The sequence below is a fragment of the Bufo bufo genome, chromosome 2 (assembly GCF_905171765.1).
Source record: "Bufo bufo chromosome 2, aBufBuf1.1, whole genome shotgun sequence".
Taxonomy (NCBI): Eukaryota; Metazoa; Chordata; class Amphibia; order Anura; family Bufonidae; genus Bufo; species Bufo bufo.
In genome coordinates this window covers 533,118,085-533,133,936 of record NC_053390.1, presented here as the reverse complement: position 1 = coordinate 533,133,936, position 15,852 = coordinate 533,118,085, and the positions used below count along the sequence as shown (strand labels likewise).

Genomic DNA, 15,852 nt, shown 5'->3' with positions numbered 1-15,852 from the left:
TATTCACTTAAGGTTGGGTGATTCACATGTTGAGATTATGTCTTGTTTTGTCATGAAGGATTTGCCAGCTCCTATAGTTTTGGGGTTACCATGGTTGACTAAACATAACCCAAGTATAGATTGGCAAGCGAGACAAATCATTTGTTGCAGTGAGTTTTGTTCGGATAATTGTCTTGGCACATCTATCGCTGGTGTGTCCACTACGGCTTTACCTCAGTATCTCTCAGATTTTGCGGATTTCTTTTCGGAGGGTGGGGCTCAGGAATTGCCCCCTCATCGTGACTATGATTGTCCAGTTAATCTCATCCCAGGGGCTAAGTTGCCAAAGTCTCGGCTTTACAACCTTTCTCAACCCGAAAGAGAGGTCATGCGAAGGTATATCACCGAGAGTTTGGCAAAAGGTCATATTAGGCCATCTAAGTCTCTGGTGGCAGTAGGCTTGTTCTTTGTAAAAAAAAAGGATGGATCGCTGAGACCGTGTTTGGATTTCTGTGAATTTTTACAGTATTACGGTCCGGGATCCATATCCCCTGCCTTTGATCTCTGACCTTTTTGATCAGATTGTTGGAGCCAAGGTGTTCTCCAAGTTGGATTTGAGAGGGGCCTACAATCTGATCAGAATCAAGGAGGGGGATGAGTGGAAAACGGCCTTCAATACGCACGAGGGTCATTTTGAGAATCTGGTTATGCCTTTTGGGTTGACAAACGCGCCAGCAGTATTTCAGCGTTTCGTCAATGACATTTTTCATCATTTGGTGGGGAGATTCGTGGTGGTTTATTTGGATGACTTTTTAATTTACTCTCCTGATCTGAAGACCCATCAGGATCATGTGAGACAGGTCTTGACGATCCTTCGGGGGAATAAATTATATGCTAAATTGGAGAAATGTTTGTTTTCGGTGTAGGAGCTTCCGTTCTTGGGATATCTGCTTTCTAAATCTGGTTTTCGTATGGACCCCGAAAAGGGACGGGCGGTTCTGGAGTGGGACCGACCAGAGAATCAAAAAGCTTTGATGAGGTTCCTGGGGTTTACTAATTATTATAGAAAATTTATTTCGAACTATTCTACCATTGTAAGACCTCTCACTGATATGACTAAGAAGGGTGCCGACGTCTCTGTCTGGTCGGATGAGGCATTGCAGGCCTTTTCGGCTATTAAGGAGCGTTTTGCGTCTGCTCCCATTCTGGTGCAGCCTGATGTGTCTCAGCCATTCGTAGTGGAGGTTGATGCATCTGAAGTGGGGGTTGGAGCGGTGCTGTCGCAGGGTCCATCTCCTGGCAAATGGGTCCCGTGTGCTTTTTTCTCCAAGAAGCTCTCGGTCGCCGAGAGGAATTATGATGTTGGAGATAGTGTAACAGTACAGCCTGGATCACAGCGGCTCCCTGTGACGATACGCTGACTTGCGCTCCAGCGTGGAACGCACCGGCCGTCTGCGATGATACGCTGGCTTGCGTTCCAGCGTGGAACGCAGCGACCGCCTATGTTGTTACGCTGGCTTGCGCTCCAGCGTGGAACGCAGTGGCTGCTGGGCCGTCCTGTGACTCCGCCCACTTACCGTCCGGCCCTTAAATAGAAGACAGGTGCTAAGCAGGGTGTTCCACTAATGGAGTGCGCACCCTGCTAGCTCCACTGCATCTGAGGACTCTGTCCACATATCCAGACCTGGATCCCTAACAACAGCGTGAAGGACTGTCTACCTTCTTGCCACTGGCTTCCCCACTGCTGGCTTCCTAGCCAGGACCAACTAACCGCAAGTATATGCCTGTTACCTGCTCTGATTAATGTCCTGGAACTCTGAGTGGGGTGGTTCCTGACTGGTGTGAGACGATACTCCCAAACCAACTCTGAACCTACTGCATACTATATACTAAACTGTGGACATGCTCTGAAACTACTGCATACTATATACTAAACTGTGGACATGCTATACTAACTCTGAACCTACTGCATACTATATACTAAACTGTGGACATGCTCTGAACCTACTGCATACTATATACTAAACTGTGGACATGCTATACTAACTCTGAACCTACTGCATACTATATACTAAACTGTGGACATGTTCTGAACCTACTGCATACTATATACTAAACTGTGGACATGCTCTGAACCTACTGCATACTATATACTAAACTGAGGACATGCTATATACTAACCCTGAACCTATGGCATACAATATACTAAACTGAGGACATGCTATATACTAACCCTGAACCTATTGCATACTAGATACTAACTCTGAACTGTGCACAAGCTCATACTAACTTGTGACTCCTGTAATACTGGGAGACCTTCCTCTCCAGCGGTAATACTAAATAGATGGATAGCGGTAAATGATTTTGTTACCCCAAACTCTCCGCCCAAGACTGAGAGAGACGCCTGGGGTACATACTGAGTAACCGCGAATCCCACAGCCAAGAACAAGGGCAGTGGGATAATAGTGCATGTCCATTGCTTCCGCAGTTGAGATCCTAACTGATCAACTAGGTGCGTTACATATTAGTGGAACCGAGAGTGACCTGTCCAAATCATCCGGAGGCTGTTCTGGTGGAAGATTACAGAGCGGGGCACATGATCTGCTCCGAATGTGGATTAGTTGTCGGTGATCGAGTTATTGATGTTGGCTCTGAATGGAGAACTTTCAGCAATGACAAAGCTACCAAAGATCCATCTCGAGTGGGAGACACCCAGAATCCTCTTCTAAGCGGTGGAGACCTGAGTACAATGATTGGAAAGGGAACAGGTGCAGCAAGTTTTGATGAGTTTGGGAATAATAAATACCAGAACCGTAGGACAATGAGCAGCTCGGACAGAGCCATGATGAATGCGTTTAAGGAAATTTCCACTATGGCAGACAGAATAAACCTCCCCCGTAATATTATTGATCGGACAAATAATTTATTTAAACAAGTATATGAACAGAAAAGCTTGAAGGGTAGAAGTAACGACGCCATAGCTTCTGCATGTCTGTATATTGCCTGTAGACAAGAAGGTGTACCCCGGACATTTAAAGAAATCTGCGCTGTCTCAAGAATCTCCAAGAAAGAAATTGGCAGATGTTTTAAGCTGATCTTGAAAGCGCTGGAAACAAATGTGGATTTGATTACGACGGGAGACTTCATGTCCAGGTTCTGTTCAAACTTGGGTCTCACCAAACAAGTGCAGATGGCAGCTACTTACATTGCACGCAAAGCTGTGGAGCTGGACTTCCTGGAAGAAGTCCCATATCCGTGGCAGCTGCTGCCATTTACATGGCTTCATAAGCATCTGCTGAAAAGAGAACACAGAAAGAAATCGGTGACATAGCCGGTGTAGCTGATGTCACCATCCGACAGTCCTACAGACTCATCTACCCACGGGCTCCAGACTTGTTCCCTGCAGACTTCAAGTTTGACACACCCGTTGACAAGTTGCCGCAATTATAAACCAACCATGTGCGGTTCTGGAATAGTTGAGTTGTGTTGCAGTTTTTTTTCAAGGTGTTGCAGACACGTCAAGCACAATTGGTGAAATCTGCAGCAAGTCTGAAAAACATTCCAAGCATTTTCTATATGTATATATCATAGCAGGTTAAATATAGAAGATTTCCCAACCGACCCTCTCCTAGTAGGGTACCCCGGAGGGGTCCCTTAAGGGGGGGGTACTGTAACAGTACAGCCTGGATCACAGCGGCTCCCTGTGACGATACGCTGACTTGCGCTCCAGCGTGGAACGCACCGGCCGTCTGCGATGATACGCTGGCTTGCGTTCCAGCGTGGAACGCAGCGACCGCCTGTGTTGTTACGCTGGCTTGCGCTCCAGCGTGGAACGCAGTGGCTGCTGGGCCATCCTGTGACTCCGCCCACTTACCGTCCGGTCCTTAAATAGAAGACAGGTGCTAAGCAGGGTGTTCCACTAATGGAGTGCGCACCCTGCTAGCTCCACTGCATCTGAGGACTCTGTCCACATATCCAGACCTGGATCCCTAACAACAGCGTGAAGGACTGTCTACCTTCTTGCCACTGGCTTCCCCACTGCTGGCTTCCTAGCCAGGACCAACTAACCGCAAGTATATGCCTGTTACCTGCTCTGATTAACGTCCTGGAACTCTGAGTGGGGTGGTTCCTGACTGGTGTGAGACGATACTCCCAAACCAACTCTGAACCTACTGCATACTATATACTAAACTGTGGACATGCTCTGAACCTACTGCATACTATATACTAAACTGTGGACATGCTATACTAACTCTGAACCTACTGCATACTATATACTAAACTGTGGACATGCTCTGAACCTACTGCATACTATATACTAAACTGTGGACATGCTATACTAACTCTGAACCTACTGCATACTATATACTAAACTGTGGACATGTTCTGAACCTACTGCATACTATACACTAAACTGTGGACATGCTCTGAACCTACTGCATACTATATACTAAACTGAGGACATGCTATATACTAACCCTGAACCTATGGCATACAATATACTAAACTGAGGACATGCTATATACTAACCCTGAACCTATTGCATACTAGATACTAACTCTGAACTGTGCACAAGCTCATACTAACTTGTGACTCCTGTAATACTGGGAGACCTTCCTCTCCAGCGGTAATACTAAATAGATGGATAGCGGTAAATTATTTTGTTACCCAAACTCTCCGCCCAAGACTGAGAGAGACGCCTGGGGTACATACTGAGTAACCGCGAATCCCACAGCCAAGAACAAGGGCAGTGGGATAATAGTGCATGTCCATTGCTTCCGCAGTTGAGATCCTAACTGATCAACTAGTAGGTGCGTTACAGATAGAGAGTTGCTGGCTATCAAGTTGGCCTTTGAGGAATGGCGTCGCTGGTTGGAGGGGGCGTCTCACCCATAAGAATTTGGCTTACTTGCAATCTGCCAAGCGTCTGAACCCTAGACAGGCCAGATGGTCACTGTTTTTTACCAGGTTCAATTTTGTGGTTACCTTTCGCCCAGGGGTTAAGAACGTCAAGGCGGATGCCTTGTCTCACAGCTTTCCTGGGGGATGTGATTCAGAGGATCCTGCTCCGATTTTGGCTGATGGGTTGGGTGGTCTCCGCTCTGTACCCCGAATTGGAGATGGAGGTGTTGGGAGCTCAGGAGGGGGCTCCTGGTTCTTGTCCCCCAGGAAGGTTGTTTGTTCCTGAAGGCCTGCGATACAAGGTATTCAAGGAACATCACGATACTGTCCTTGCTGGACATCCTGGTGGTAAGTCCACCTGTGATCTGGTGTCTCAGAGGTTCTGGTGGCCAGGGTTACAAAAGAGCATTGAAGATTACGTGGCAGCTTGTGAGACCTGTGCTCGGTCAAAGGTTGCTCATACTCGACCGGCTGGTTCACTTCTTCCATTGTCAATTCCGTCTCGTCCTTGGACGCACTTGTCTATGGACTTTATTACGGATCTGCCGAGTTCCTCCGGGAGAACAGTAATTTTGGTGGTAGTTGACCGTTTCAGTAAAATGGCTCACTTTATATCATTAACTAGTCTGCCTAACGCCAAGACTCTTGCGCAGATTTTTGTGGATAATATTGTGAAATTGCATGGTATTCCTTCGGATTTGGTCTCTGATAGGGGCACGCAGTTTGTCTCCAGGTTTTGGAGGGCGTTCTGTTCTCAGCTGGGCATTCAACTTTCGTTCTCTTCGGCTTTTCATCCGCAGTCGAATGGACAGACAGAGCGTACTAATCAAAACCTGGAGACCTACTTGAGGTGCTTTGTGGCTGAGAATCAGGAGGACTGGTCCTCATTCTTGTCCCTAGCAGAATTTGCTTTGAATAACCGTAGGCAGGAGTCCACGGGTAAGTCGCCATTTTTTGGTGCATACGGTTTCATCCTCAGTTTGGTACCTTTTCTGGGACTGGTTCCTCTGGGAATCGGGGTGTCCGGAGGTCACCCGTAGAAGGGGGGGTACTGTCATGCCCTGCTCTGACTATGTGGGGAGGTCGGCCTGAATAGCAGCACGTGTTTAGTTTTTGTTTTGTTTTGGAGTCGTGCTGGATCCGCCTCCCATCACGTGCACTGGGTGGGGTCATTGGTTTAAATATCACTCTAGTCCAGTGTTCTGAGCGGGTTATAGAAATCACTCTGGCCTTGGAAGCAAGGAAGGAAGATTGTCTGTTCCAGCTCAGAAAAGATAAGTGTGGTTTCAGTTTTTGTTGATTGCTGTCTAGGTTGTGTTTGTGTCATCTTTCCCATCCAGGTTCTGTGCGAGCAGGCTGCTCCTTTTCCCCTTTTCACCATCTCAGGGAATCTAGGGTGTTTTAGCCCAGGCACGAGGACACATCATTCCTACCTTCAAGGTCTGAATGTGGGCTGTGCAGTGCAGGGAGAGAGGTCAGGGTTTAGCTAGGAGGTGACCCTTCCCCTGCTTCTCGCCTAGAACCTGGTTGTTGGTTTATCTGTGTGTCTGAGTTCCCCGTCCGCCGTGACAAATAGTAAGTGCCTTGCATTAACTTGGTCTACATAATAAATGCCATTTGCTGAAGTGAAACAACCACTTTAATGGTTATATCAGTTTCTCTTTAACCCCTTTGGGACACAGCCTTATTTCACCTTAAGGACCAGGCCATTTTTTGCAAATCTGACCAGTGTCACTTTAAGTGGTGATAACTTTAAAACGCTTTGACTTATCCAAGTCATTCTGAGATTGTTTTTTCGTCACATATTGTACTTCATGACGCTGGTAAAAGGAAATAAAAAAAACAACTTTTTTTTTTATAAAAAAATACCAAATTTAGCAAAAATTTGTAAAAAATTGCAAATTTCCAAGTTTCAATTTCTCTACTTTTATAATACATAACGAAACAAAAAATAACCCAAAATGTCCCAAAAGAAGGGGCAGGGGAATGATATCCACCCTTTTACTGAAATAGTAAACCCCGGGAGTGGGACACATAGAAATAAGACTCGGTAAGAAGCTCCCGAGTAAACTGGCAGAAAAAAAGGAAAAGGAGCTCATGTTACCAAAAAATATATTGTTTATTAAGGCATGATTAAAAATGACATAAGTAAAGCCAATAAATAAATGGTGCCATGGACATGATGAAAAGTCGGAGCGGAGGACAGAAAAAGAGACGCCACCCCGGAAGAACAAGCACACGGATCAACAAAGCATGGTACAATGTATAATGAAGAGACATGGAAAACAATGCAGAGACAATGCTCTAAACCATGTACTGAATATTGCTAGAATAAAGTACCAGGTGAGACACATGTCAACCGCATGAACACCTCTGTAAATAAATCATTGGTATGCAGGCAGACAGTAGAACAAAAAGTAATGCTGTAGACCAATGAGCAATGGAAAATAAGAGTAATGGTGATAACAATAAAACAGAGGGGAACAAGCGGAGACAGGGACTCACCGAATGAAGAGCCGTGTGCTAAGAAAAGACCAGGGTGGCGCTACCCCAAAGCGCGTTTCGGCGTACCTTCGTCAGGGTACGCCGAAATGCGCGTTGGGGTAGCGCCACCCTGGTCTTTTCTTAGCACACGGCTCTTCATTCGGTGAGTTTTTTTTTATCCGATTGTCAGTGGCTACATTGGGATATAAATTTTGTACTCCATGGAAGTGTGGTACTCCCTGAAGCAACCAATAATGCAGAGGCCCGGATGATCGGGGCACGTGTCACATTGAGTAGTGGTGTCCGTCCGTATCCCCCTCCTGTGACACACTCTGCACCTTTTTTGGGTTCGTCCCTTCTTTCCAGTATTGGGGACCACACCTGGAAAGTGTTGGCCAGGGACGATACGGGCGCCTCCAGTTCCCGAGGTACTCCGGCCTGCTCTTTCCCGGTCCGAAAAGATCAGGGCCTTGAGGACTGCCTCATAGAACTGAAGGAATATCCCTGTGTTGCCAGCGCTCCGGGACAGCACAAAAGAGTTGTACATGGCAACTTGCACCAAGTAGACCGCAACTTTTTTGTACCATGCCCGGGTTTTGCGCATGGCGTTATATGGCTTAAGGACTTGATCAGAGAGATCAACTCCTCCCATATACCAATTGTAGTCGACGATACAATCGTGCTTGAGGACCGTTGCCGCGGTACCTCGCACAGGGACAGGGGTGATGCCGTTACCATTAATTGTGGACAGTACAAGGAAATCCCTCTTGTCCTTATATCTGACCAGCAACAGGTTTCCAGTGGTAAGGGCACGGGTCTTACCCCTGGGGATAGGTACCTGGAGGGGGTGGGCAGGGAGGCCGCGTTGATTTTTCCGCACGGTCCCACAAGCAGACGTGGATCTGGCGGCGAGGGACTGGAACAAGGGGATACTAGTATAAAAGTTATCCACGTAAAGGTCGTAACCCTTATCTAGCAGTGGGTGCATAAGGTCCCACACAAGTTTCCCGCTAACACCCAGAGTGGGGGGACATTCTGGGGGTTGAATACGGGAATCTCACCCCTCGTACACACGAAACTTATAAGTGTACCCTGAGGTACTCTCACAAAGTTTGTACAGCTTCACGCCATACCTCGCCCGCTTTGAGGGAACATACTGGCGGAAAATGAGTCTCCCCTTGAATGCAATGAGAGACTCATCAACCGCGACCTCCCTTCCAGGTAATTAGGCCTGTACAAATTTGGCCCCAAAGTGATCGATGACCGGCCGGGGGGGGGGAAGGACATGCTGCATTATCTGAATAATGCAGGCATTTCCAGATGGCCTCAAACCGGGAGTGTGTCATGGCCGTACTGTAATGTGGGGTCTGGTAGAGGACGTCCCCACTCCAGTAATGCCTGACACTAGGTTTCTTGACTAGGCCCATATGCAGCACGAGGCCCCAAAATGTCCTCATCTCGGCTGCACTGACCGGCGTCCAGCCACCGGGCCTAGCCAAAAAGGAGCCCGGGTGTTGAGCAACGAACTGTTGGGCGTACAGGTTCGTCTGCTCCACCATTAGATTTACCAGTTGGTCACTGAAAAAATGACTAAAAAAGTCATATTCAGTGAAGCCCACTGTGGAAATCTGGATTCCTGGTTGGCCTACAAAATCAGGAATCACGGGCTCAAATCGAGTTCACCGGCAGGGGACTCCGGTGCATTTAACTGTCGGGCCGGAAAACTAGTACGATCCCCGGAGCTGCTTGTACTAGGGTTGGCCACAGGGTTCCTAACATGGCGGTCCCCTTGCTCCGCCTGGCGGCGTCTCCGCCACCTTGGGGGCTCATCATCATCGCTAGATGATGAGGAGGACGCGGATGACAACAGGAAGGTGGGGTCATCCTCGTTCTCACTGGGACTCTCGGACTCGGAGGCAAGCTGGGCATATGCCTCCTCGGCCGAGAGTGTGTGTCTGCGTGTGTATGTGCGTGCGTGTAAATCTTTATTTGGTGTGCGTGTGTGTGGGGGCACGGGTGTTCGCGGACATATCCCTAAAACTAAAAAATAAATAAAAAAAGGGCAAAAAATGTTTAAAAAAAGTAAAAAAAAAATTCAACCGTCCGAAGTTGATCAGCGGTGGGGTGTGTGATGCGCTAACAGTGGCCGGACGCTAAGAGTGCCGGCCACAGTCAGGGTACGCACAAAAAAAAAAAAAAACTGCCTGCGCCCCAAAAAAGTTGGGGGGGGGGGCAAGCAGCAGCACCCCTGGGGGGTCTAGGGTCACACAGCTGTGCTGATGCAATAAAACTTTTTTTCACACTAACTTTCCCTTTATTATCCCTGCCTAGCCCAACCTTTCCCTATACTTTCCCTAATTACCTGCTGATCAGATGGGGGGTGCTGGGGCACAGATCGGGTCCTGGGGGCAAGGATGGGTGCTGGAGCACAGATGGGGTGATGCTGGCTCAGATCTACACCTGCAGGCAGTGCTCCTCTCTCCTCGGGCTCCGGACACAAAAGGAGGAGGAGAGGAGCGCTGCTATGATTTGAATCTCCCGCCGGCCCGCCCACCTACCAATCAGAGGCGATCCTGAGAGGTGATGTCACCGTCACCTCTCAGGATCACAGGATGGTGATTGGTGGGGTAAACTCACACCACCGATCACCATCCTGTTCCGGGTTATCAGGTCCTCAGAGACCCGAATAACCCGGAAACGCAGAAAACTGCAGGTCTGAAATGACCTGCGGTTTTCTGCGATCGCCGACATGGGGGGGGGGGGGGGGGTGGGTCAGGACCCCCCGGCGCATCTAGCCAAGGTGCCTGCTCAATGATTTGAGCAGGCACCGGGTTCCGATCACTGCCCGCCGGGCGGCGGTGATCGGAACTATACATGACGTACCAGTACGTCATGTGTCCTTAAGTACCAGGACAACATGCCGTACCGGTACGTCATGTGTCCTGAAGAGGTTAAGGACACATGATTGGTTAGAGGCAACAGGTTTGGTAAACACAAAATGGGAGATTTATTAAAACTGGTGTAAAGTAAAACTGGCTTAGTTGCCCATAGCAACCAATCAGATTTCACCTTTCATTTTTCAGAGCCAGTTTTCCTTTACACTAGTTTTAATAAATCTCCCCCACACTCTCTCTTGTATACCATTCTCCATACATAGGTTTCTCTTTCTGCAGCATGCTGGCTGGTTTGTTCCTCATGTCCTGGCTATCTACAAGTTGAATGATTCTTAAGGGGGGAAGGGGGGTGCTCGGAGTGCAACTCAGCTTCCCCTGCTCCAGGCTACCCTTCTCTGCTGCGGGTGCTACTGCAGCTTCAACCCTATCTAGCCCATGAGGTAGTTGTCTTGTTCTAGCGAGGGTCCTACTGACCCCTAGGTCATGTATCAGGCAAACAAACACAAGGCAAGCATTCAGACAAGGCAAAGATAAACATGAATTCTTTATTCACAGAGATACAGACATGGCATAAAATCGGACCAGCAGGTAGGGGACTAGTGGCAGGTAATACCACTGGACCAAGTGCACCAGTTTGACATGGGACCAAACCCAGAGGGCAGAGACTCAATGAGCCCTGTCCTTCACAGAGCCCCTGATGGTGGGGATGAACTTAGCCGAGGGCTCACTGGTCACACCTCCAGGATGATCCCGGTGCACTTGGCCACTTGCCTGCAGAGACAGACATTGGTGCAAGCACCAGCGGTCCAGACAGACACGGGACGAACTGGAACCCAGGCACACAAACTGGAACCCAAACAACCACACAGGACACAGTTCAGACAAGACAAACGAAAAACTAGAACACAAGTAGATGCCTGGACCCCATTCAGAATGGATGCATGGCAGTCAAAGGCAGAGCTGCACATATAGGCAGATAAGCAGATGCCTGGACCCCATGTGGAATGGTTGCATGGCAGTCACAGACAGAGCTGCATAGACAGGCAGAGAAGCAGATGCCTGGACCCCATGCAGAATGACATATGGCGGTCACAGACAGAGTTGCACCGACAGGCAGACAAGCAGATGCCTGGACCCCATGCGGAACGGATTCATGGAGGTCACAGGCAGAGCTGCACAGACAGGCAGATGTCTGGACCCCATGCGGAATGACACATGGTGGTCATAGACAGGGCTGCAAACATAGACTAGATGTCCTCCCTCCAGAAATCCCAGGAACCCTCTCACCAAAGGCATAGACTAGGGCTAGCAGATGCCCATGCAGAGTTAGTCCATGGGCGAACAGACAGAGCTGCACACAAACATAGAACTGCACTAGGCAGACAAGCAGATGTCTGGACCCCATGCAAAATGGATGCATGGCAGTCACAGGCAGACAAGCAGATGTCTGGACCCCATGTGGATTGACACATGGCGGTCACAGACAGAGCTGCCCACACAGGCAGACAAGCAGATGGCTGGACCCCATGCTGAACGACACAGACAGAGCTGCAAAGACAGGCAGACACAGATCCGGACAAGCAGAGACCAAGACAAAGTGACCTTGATGTCTCACTAGGTGACCACACAGACAGGGCAGATGGAATATCCCCAGGTCAGGTGCATAGCACCTGCACCCAGCAAGACTGGAGACAGACTGACCTCCAAGCCACAGCTAACAGGAATATATAGCACATAGTAATCACACCTAGACCAAGACATTAACCCCACAAGAACCAAGACAACAGAGAGGGCAGCATGCATGCACAAAAAACTGTTCATACACAGGCTGCCTCAACTACACATTGCTCATGGCAAGCAGCCTACACAGCATCCACCGTAGCCAGTACGTCAGAGCAACCAAAGTGAGCAATAACAGCAACCCATGTCACAGTGAACCACACTGTGTCAGTAGTGTGGCAGTTGACAAACACTACTCACTTCCACTACTTAACAAACTACCATGCAGTATGTGGCTGGCACTCTCTAGGTCCCAGCAGCTGTGATGTCTATTAGCACAGCTTCTTTTTGCTATCTCACTCTGAACACTGTCTGTGTGCTACTGACCTCATGGTCAATAGAGGCACCCCTATTTTTAACCCCTAGGAATGTGCTCAGTAACATGAAGTCCCTCTATGCATGAACCCTGTGCCGTCCACTACTGTCACAAATGTACAGTACAATATCTCACGTTATCCAGTGCATTTTACAACTTTCACAGTGATGTTTGCCTACTAAATATATGCAGCAGATCACATGCGGAGAAATTGCTCCCCCGGTTATAAACACACCACAGTGTTTGGGGTTTTTGAGCATTTCCTCCCATTTAGGCCACTTTATTTAAGTTATTTTTCTTGATATGTTTAGAATGTGCCATTGCGTACTGCTGGTAGCATTCTGTTGCACCAGGTAGCCTGTGTCACATGACCTGTTATAGAAACATAGAAACATAGAATGTGTCGGCAGATAAGAACTATTTGGCCCATCTAGTCTGCCCAATATACTGAATACTATGGATAGCCCCTGGCCCTATCTTATATGAAGGATGGCCTTATGCCTATCCCATGCATGCTTAAACTCCTTCACTGTATTTGCAGCTACCACTTCTGCAGGAAGGCTAATCCATGCATCCACTACTCTCTCAGTAAAGTAATACTTCCTGATATTACTTTTAAACCTTTGCCCCTCTAATTTAAAACTATGTCCTCTTGTAGCAGTTTTTCTTCTTTTAAATATTCTCTCCTCTTTTACCTTGTTGATTCCCTTTATGTATTTAAAAGTTTCTATCATATCCCCTCTGTCTCGTCTTTCTTCCAAGCTATACATGTTAAAGGGGTTGTCCCATCTTAGACAATGGGGGCATATCGCTAGGATATGCCCCCATTGTCTGATAGGTGCGGGTCCTACCTCTGGGACCCGCACCTACAAGGAGAACGGAGCGGAGAAACTTGAGGAGGGCGCACTGCGCATGCGCAGCCGCCCTCCATTAATTTCTATGTAGCCGCCGAAAATAGCCGATCGCTGGCTCGGCTATTACCATCGGCCCCATAGAAATAAATAGGAGAGGTGGCTGCGAATGCACGGTGCGCTCCCATTCACTTCAATGGGAGAGGCGGGGAGCTGCACCTGGGAGAGGCGGGGAGCTGCGCCAGCCACAACTCTTCCCGACTCCGTTCTCCTTGTAGGTGCGGGTCCCAGAGGTGGGACCCGCACCTATCAGACAATGGGGGCATATTCTAGCGATGGGACAATGAGGGCATATCCTATACTCCAAAGTATCAATATACTTCTGGAGATATGGTCTCCAGTACTGCGCACAATACTCCAAATGAGGTCTCACTAGTGCTCTGTAGAGCGGCAAGAGCACCTCCCTCTTTCTACTGGTAATGCCTCTCCCTATACACCCAAGCATTCTGCTAGCATTTCCTGCTGCTCTATGACATTGTCTGCCTACCTTTAAGTCTTCTGAAATAATGACCCCTAAATCCCTTTCCTCAGATACTGAGGTTAGGACTGTATCACTGATTTTATATTCTGGTCTTGGGTTTTTACGCCCCAGGTGCATTATCTTGCACTTATCAACATTCAATTTTAGTTGCCAGATTTTTTACCATTCCTCTAGTTTTCCTAAATCCTTTTCCATTTGGTGTATCCCTTCAGGAACATCAACCCTGTTACAAATCTTTGTGTCATCAGCAAAAAGACACTTCTTACCATCGAGGCCTTCAGGTGGGGCTTACAGCCTTATCATCTCTCCCACTACCTGAGTGATTTCACTATGGAGGTATGTGGGAGCTTGGCTGTAAGTTGTATCTTAGCACCTCTCAGACCGTGTTTACACACCGTAGGTAGTCTAGTGGTAGGAACCCATGCCACACTGAGATACCTTGACAGTGGTGCAAAAGGGCTCTGATATTTTCCTGACAAGAATACATTGGCTAAAGTCTCAGTTCTTAACATCAACCTGAGGGATTAGCAAGTATTGTCAGTTGCATATCATTGTGGTGCACCTTTCGCAGTGATTTATAAATATATCCAGCACCTATCCGCATCCTGCTTGATAGAATGTGACTTAAATATCACCAGCTACCTGTGGCATTGCCACTATCAGTATACATCTTTTACATGGCCACCATACCCAGGGCACTACTCAATACCTCACTGGCATCTCACAGGGGCTTAAAGGTACATCAATATGGCCTATCATACTGTATATGGCCAACTTAAATTGGTTATGCCATAATTGATGTAAAAAATTAAAATCAGACATTATATAGTACATGACAATATTTTTCTAACAAAGCTAGAACCAGCCCTGTACTGCACATGGGTCGAGAGATCTCCACATTCACTGGTTCAATTGCTCTGCTAGATTATATTCAGCCTAGCAGCTCAGGGAGCATGTTCTTTCTGCTACAGCTCTCCTCCTGTAACTGCAAAAGCTTCTACCAGAACATATGGGTGGTGGCAGTTGAAGGTTTACACTAAGTAGGTTCTACCAGCTCAGTAAGATGGACAAAAAACAATGAAAAGAATAAACAGCGGCTGGCGCTATACAGATACATTTTATAGCTTTGTGGCTATATTACATTTTTAATTACTTGCAATTACAAAAATATTCCGATCCAGGTGCTGGTTTGAAAAAAGAAGAATATATTTTGCGACACAACCCCTTTAAGTGCAATTAATACTTTTTTTGCACTTCATCGTTTTCAACCCTTGCACAGCCATTTTCAACCCTCTTACACATTGCCATCTCCACCATGAGCATCAACCACAATTCTAAACCCCTTTATAAAACACATGAAAAAATGGATAGGAGATTATAAATCTCAGAGCACTAATGCTATTGACCGATTCCAAGCTTCAAAAGCAGCTTATAATAAAGATGCCTTATTTAAATATAATTTAGGCTACTTTCACACCAGTGATTTTGCTGGATCCAGCAGGGTTCAGCAAAAACACTTCCATTACTGATAATACAACGGATCCGGTTGGATTATCTTTAACATACCCAAGACTGATCCGTCATAAACACCATTAAATGTCAATGGAGGACGGATCCGTTTTCTATTGTGTCAGATTGTGTCAGAGAAAACGGATCCGTCCCCATTGACTTGCATTGTGGGTCATGACTGTTCCGTCTTGCTCCACATCTCAGGACGGAAAGCAAACCGCAGCATGCTGCGGTTTGCTCCCCGGTATGAGAATGGAACGGAATGCGTTTTGGAGCATTCCGTCCTGTTCAGTTACTTTTTGTCCCCTTTGTCCCCATTGACAGTTAATGGGGACAAAACGGAAGCGTTTTTTTCTGGTATTGAGACCCTATGACGGATCTCAATACCGGAAAGTAGAAACGCTAGTGTGAAAGTAGCCTTATCGTTTCTAAAAGCAATTTAAAAGTAGTAACACTGATCCGATGTCTTTGTCAGCCCCTGGTCGCATTTTCCGGAAAGGTCACAAAAGTTGCTCTGCCACAATTAACAATATACACAACTAAAATTCCTAATTTGAAACATCTTAAAATTGATAATCTCTTGTTACAAAAAGGTAA

The 15,852-nt window shown here is 47.3% G+C and overlaps 1 protein-coding gene across 1 annotated transcript in view; it reads left to right on the top strand.

Annotated features, from left to right (window-relative positions):
- The window catches only part of LOC120990960 (transcription initiation factor IIB-like), a 35,261-nt gene extending 31,676 nt beyond the window's left edge, over window positions 1-3,585 (top strand). The window contains 2 exon segments of the mRNA XM_040419851.1: window positions 2,508-3,209; window positions 3,212-3,585. Of these exon segments, the coding sequence (XP_040275785.1) occupies window positions 2,508-3,209; window positions 3,212-3,429 (920 nt within the window). The 3' untranslated portion in view covers window positions 3,430-3,585.
- Window positions 3,586-15,852: the final 12,267 nt, after the last annotated feature.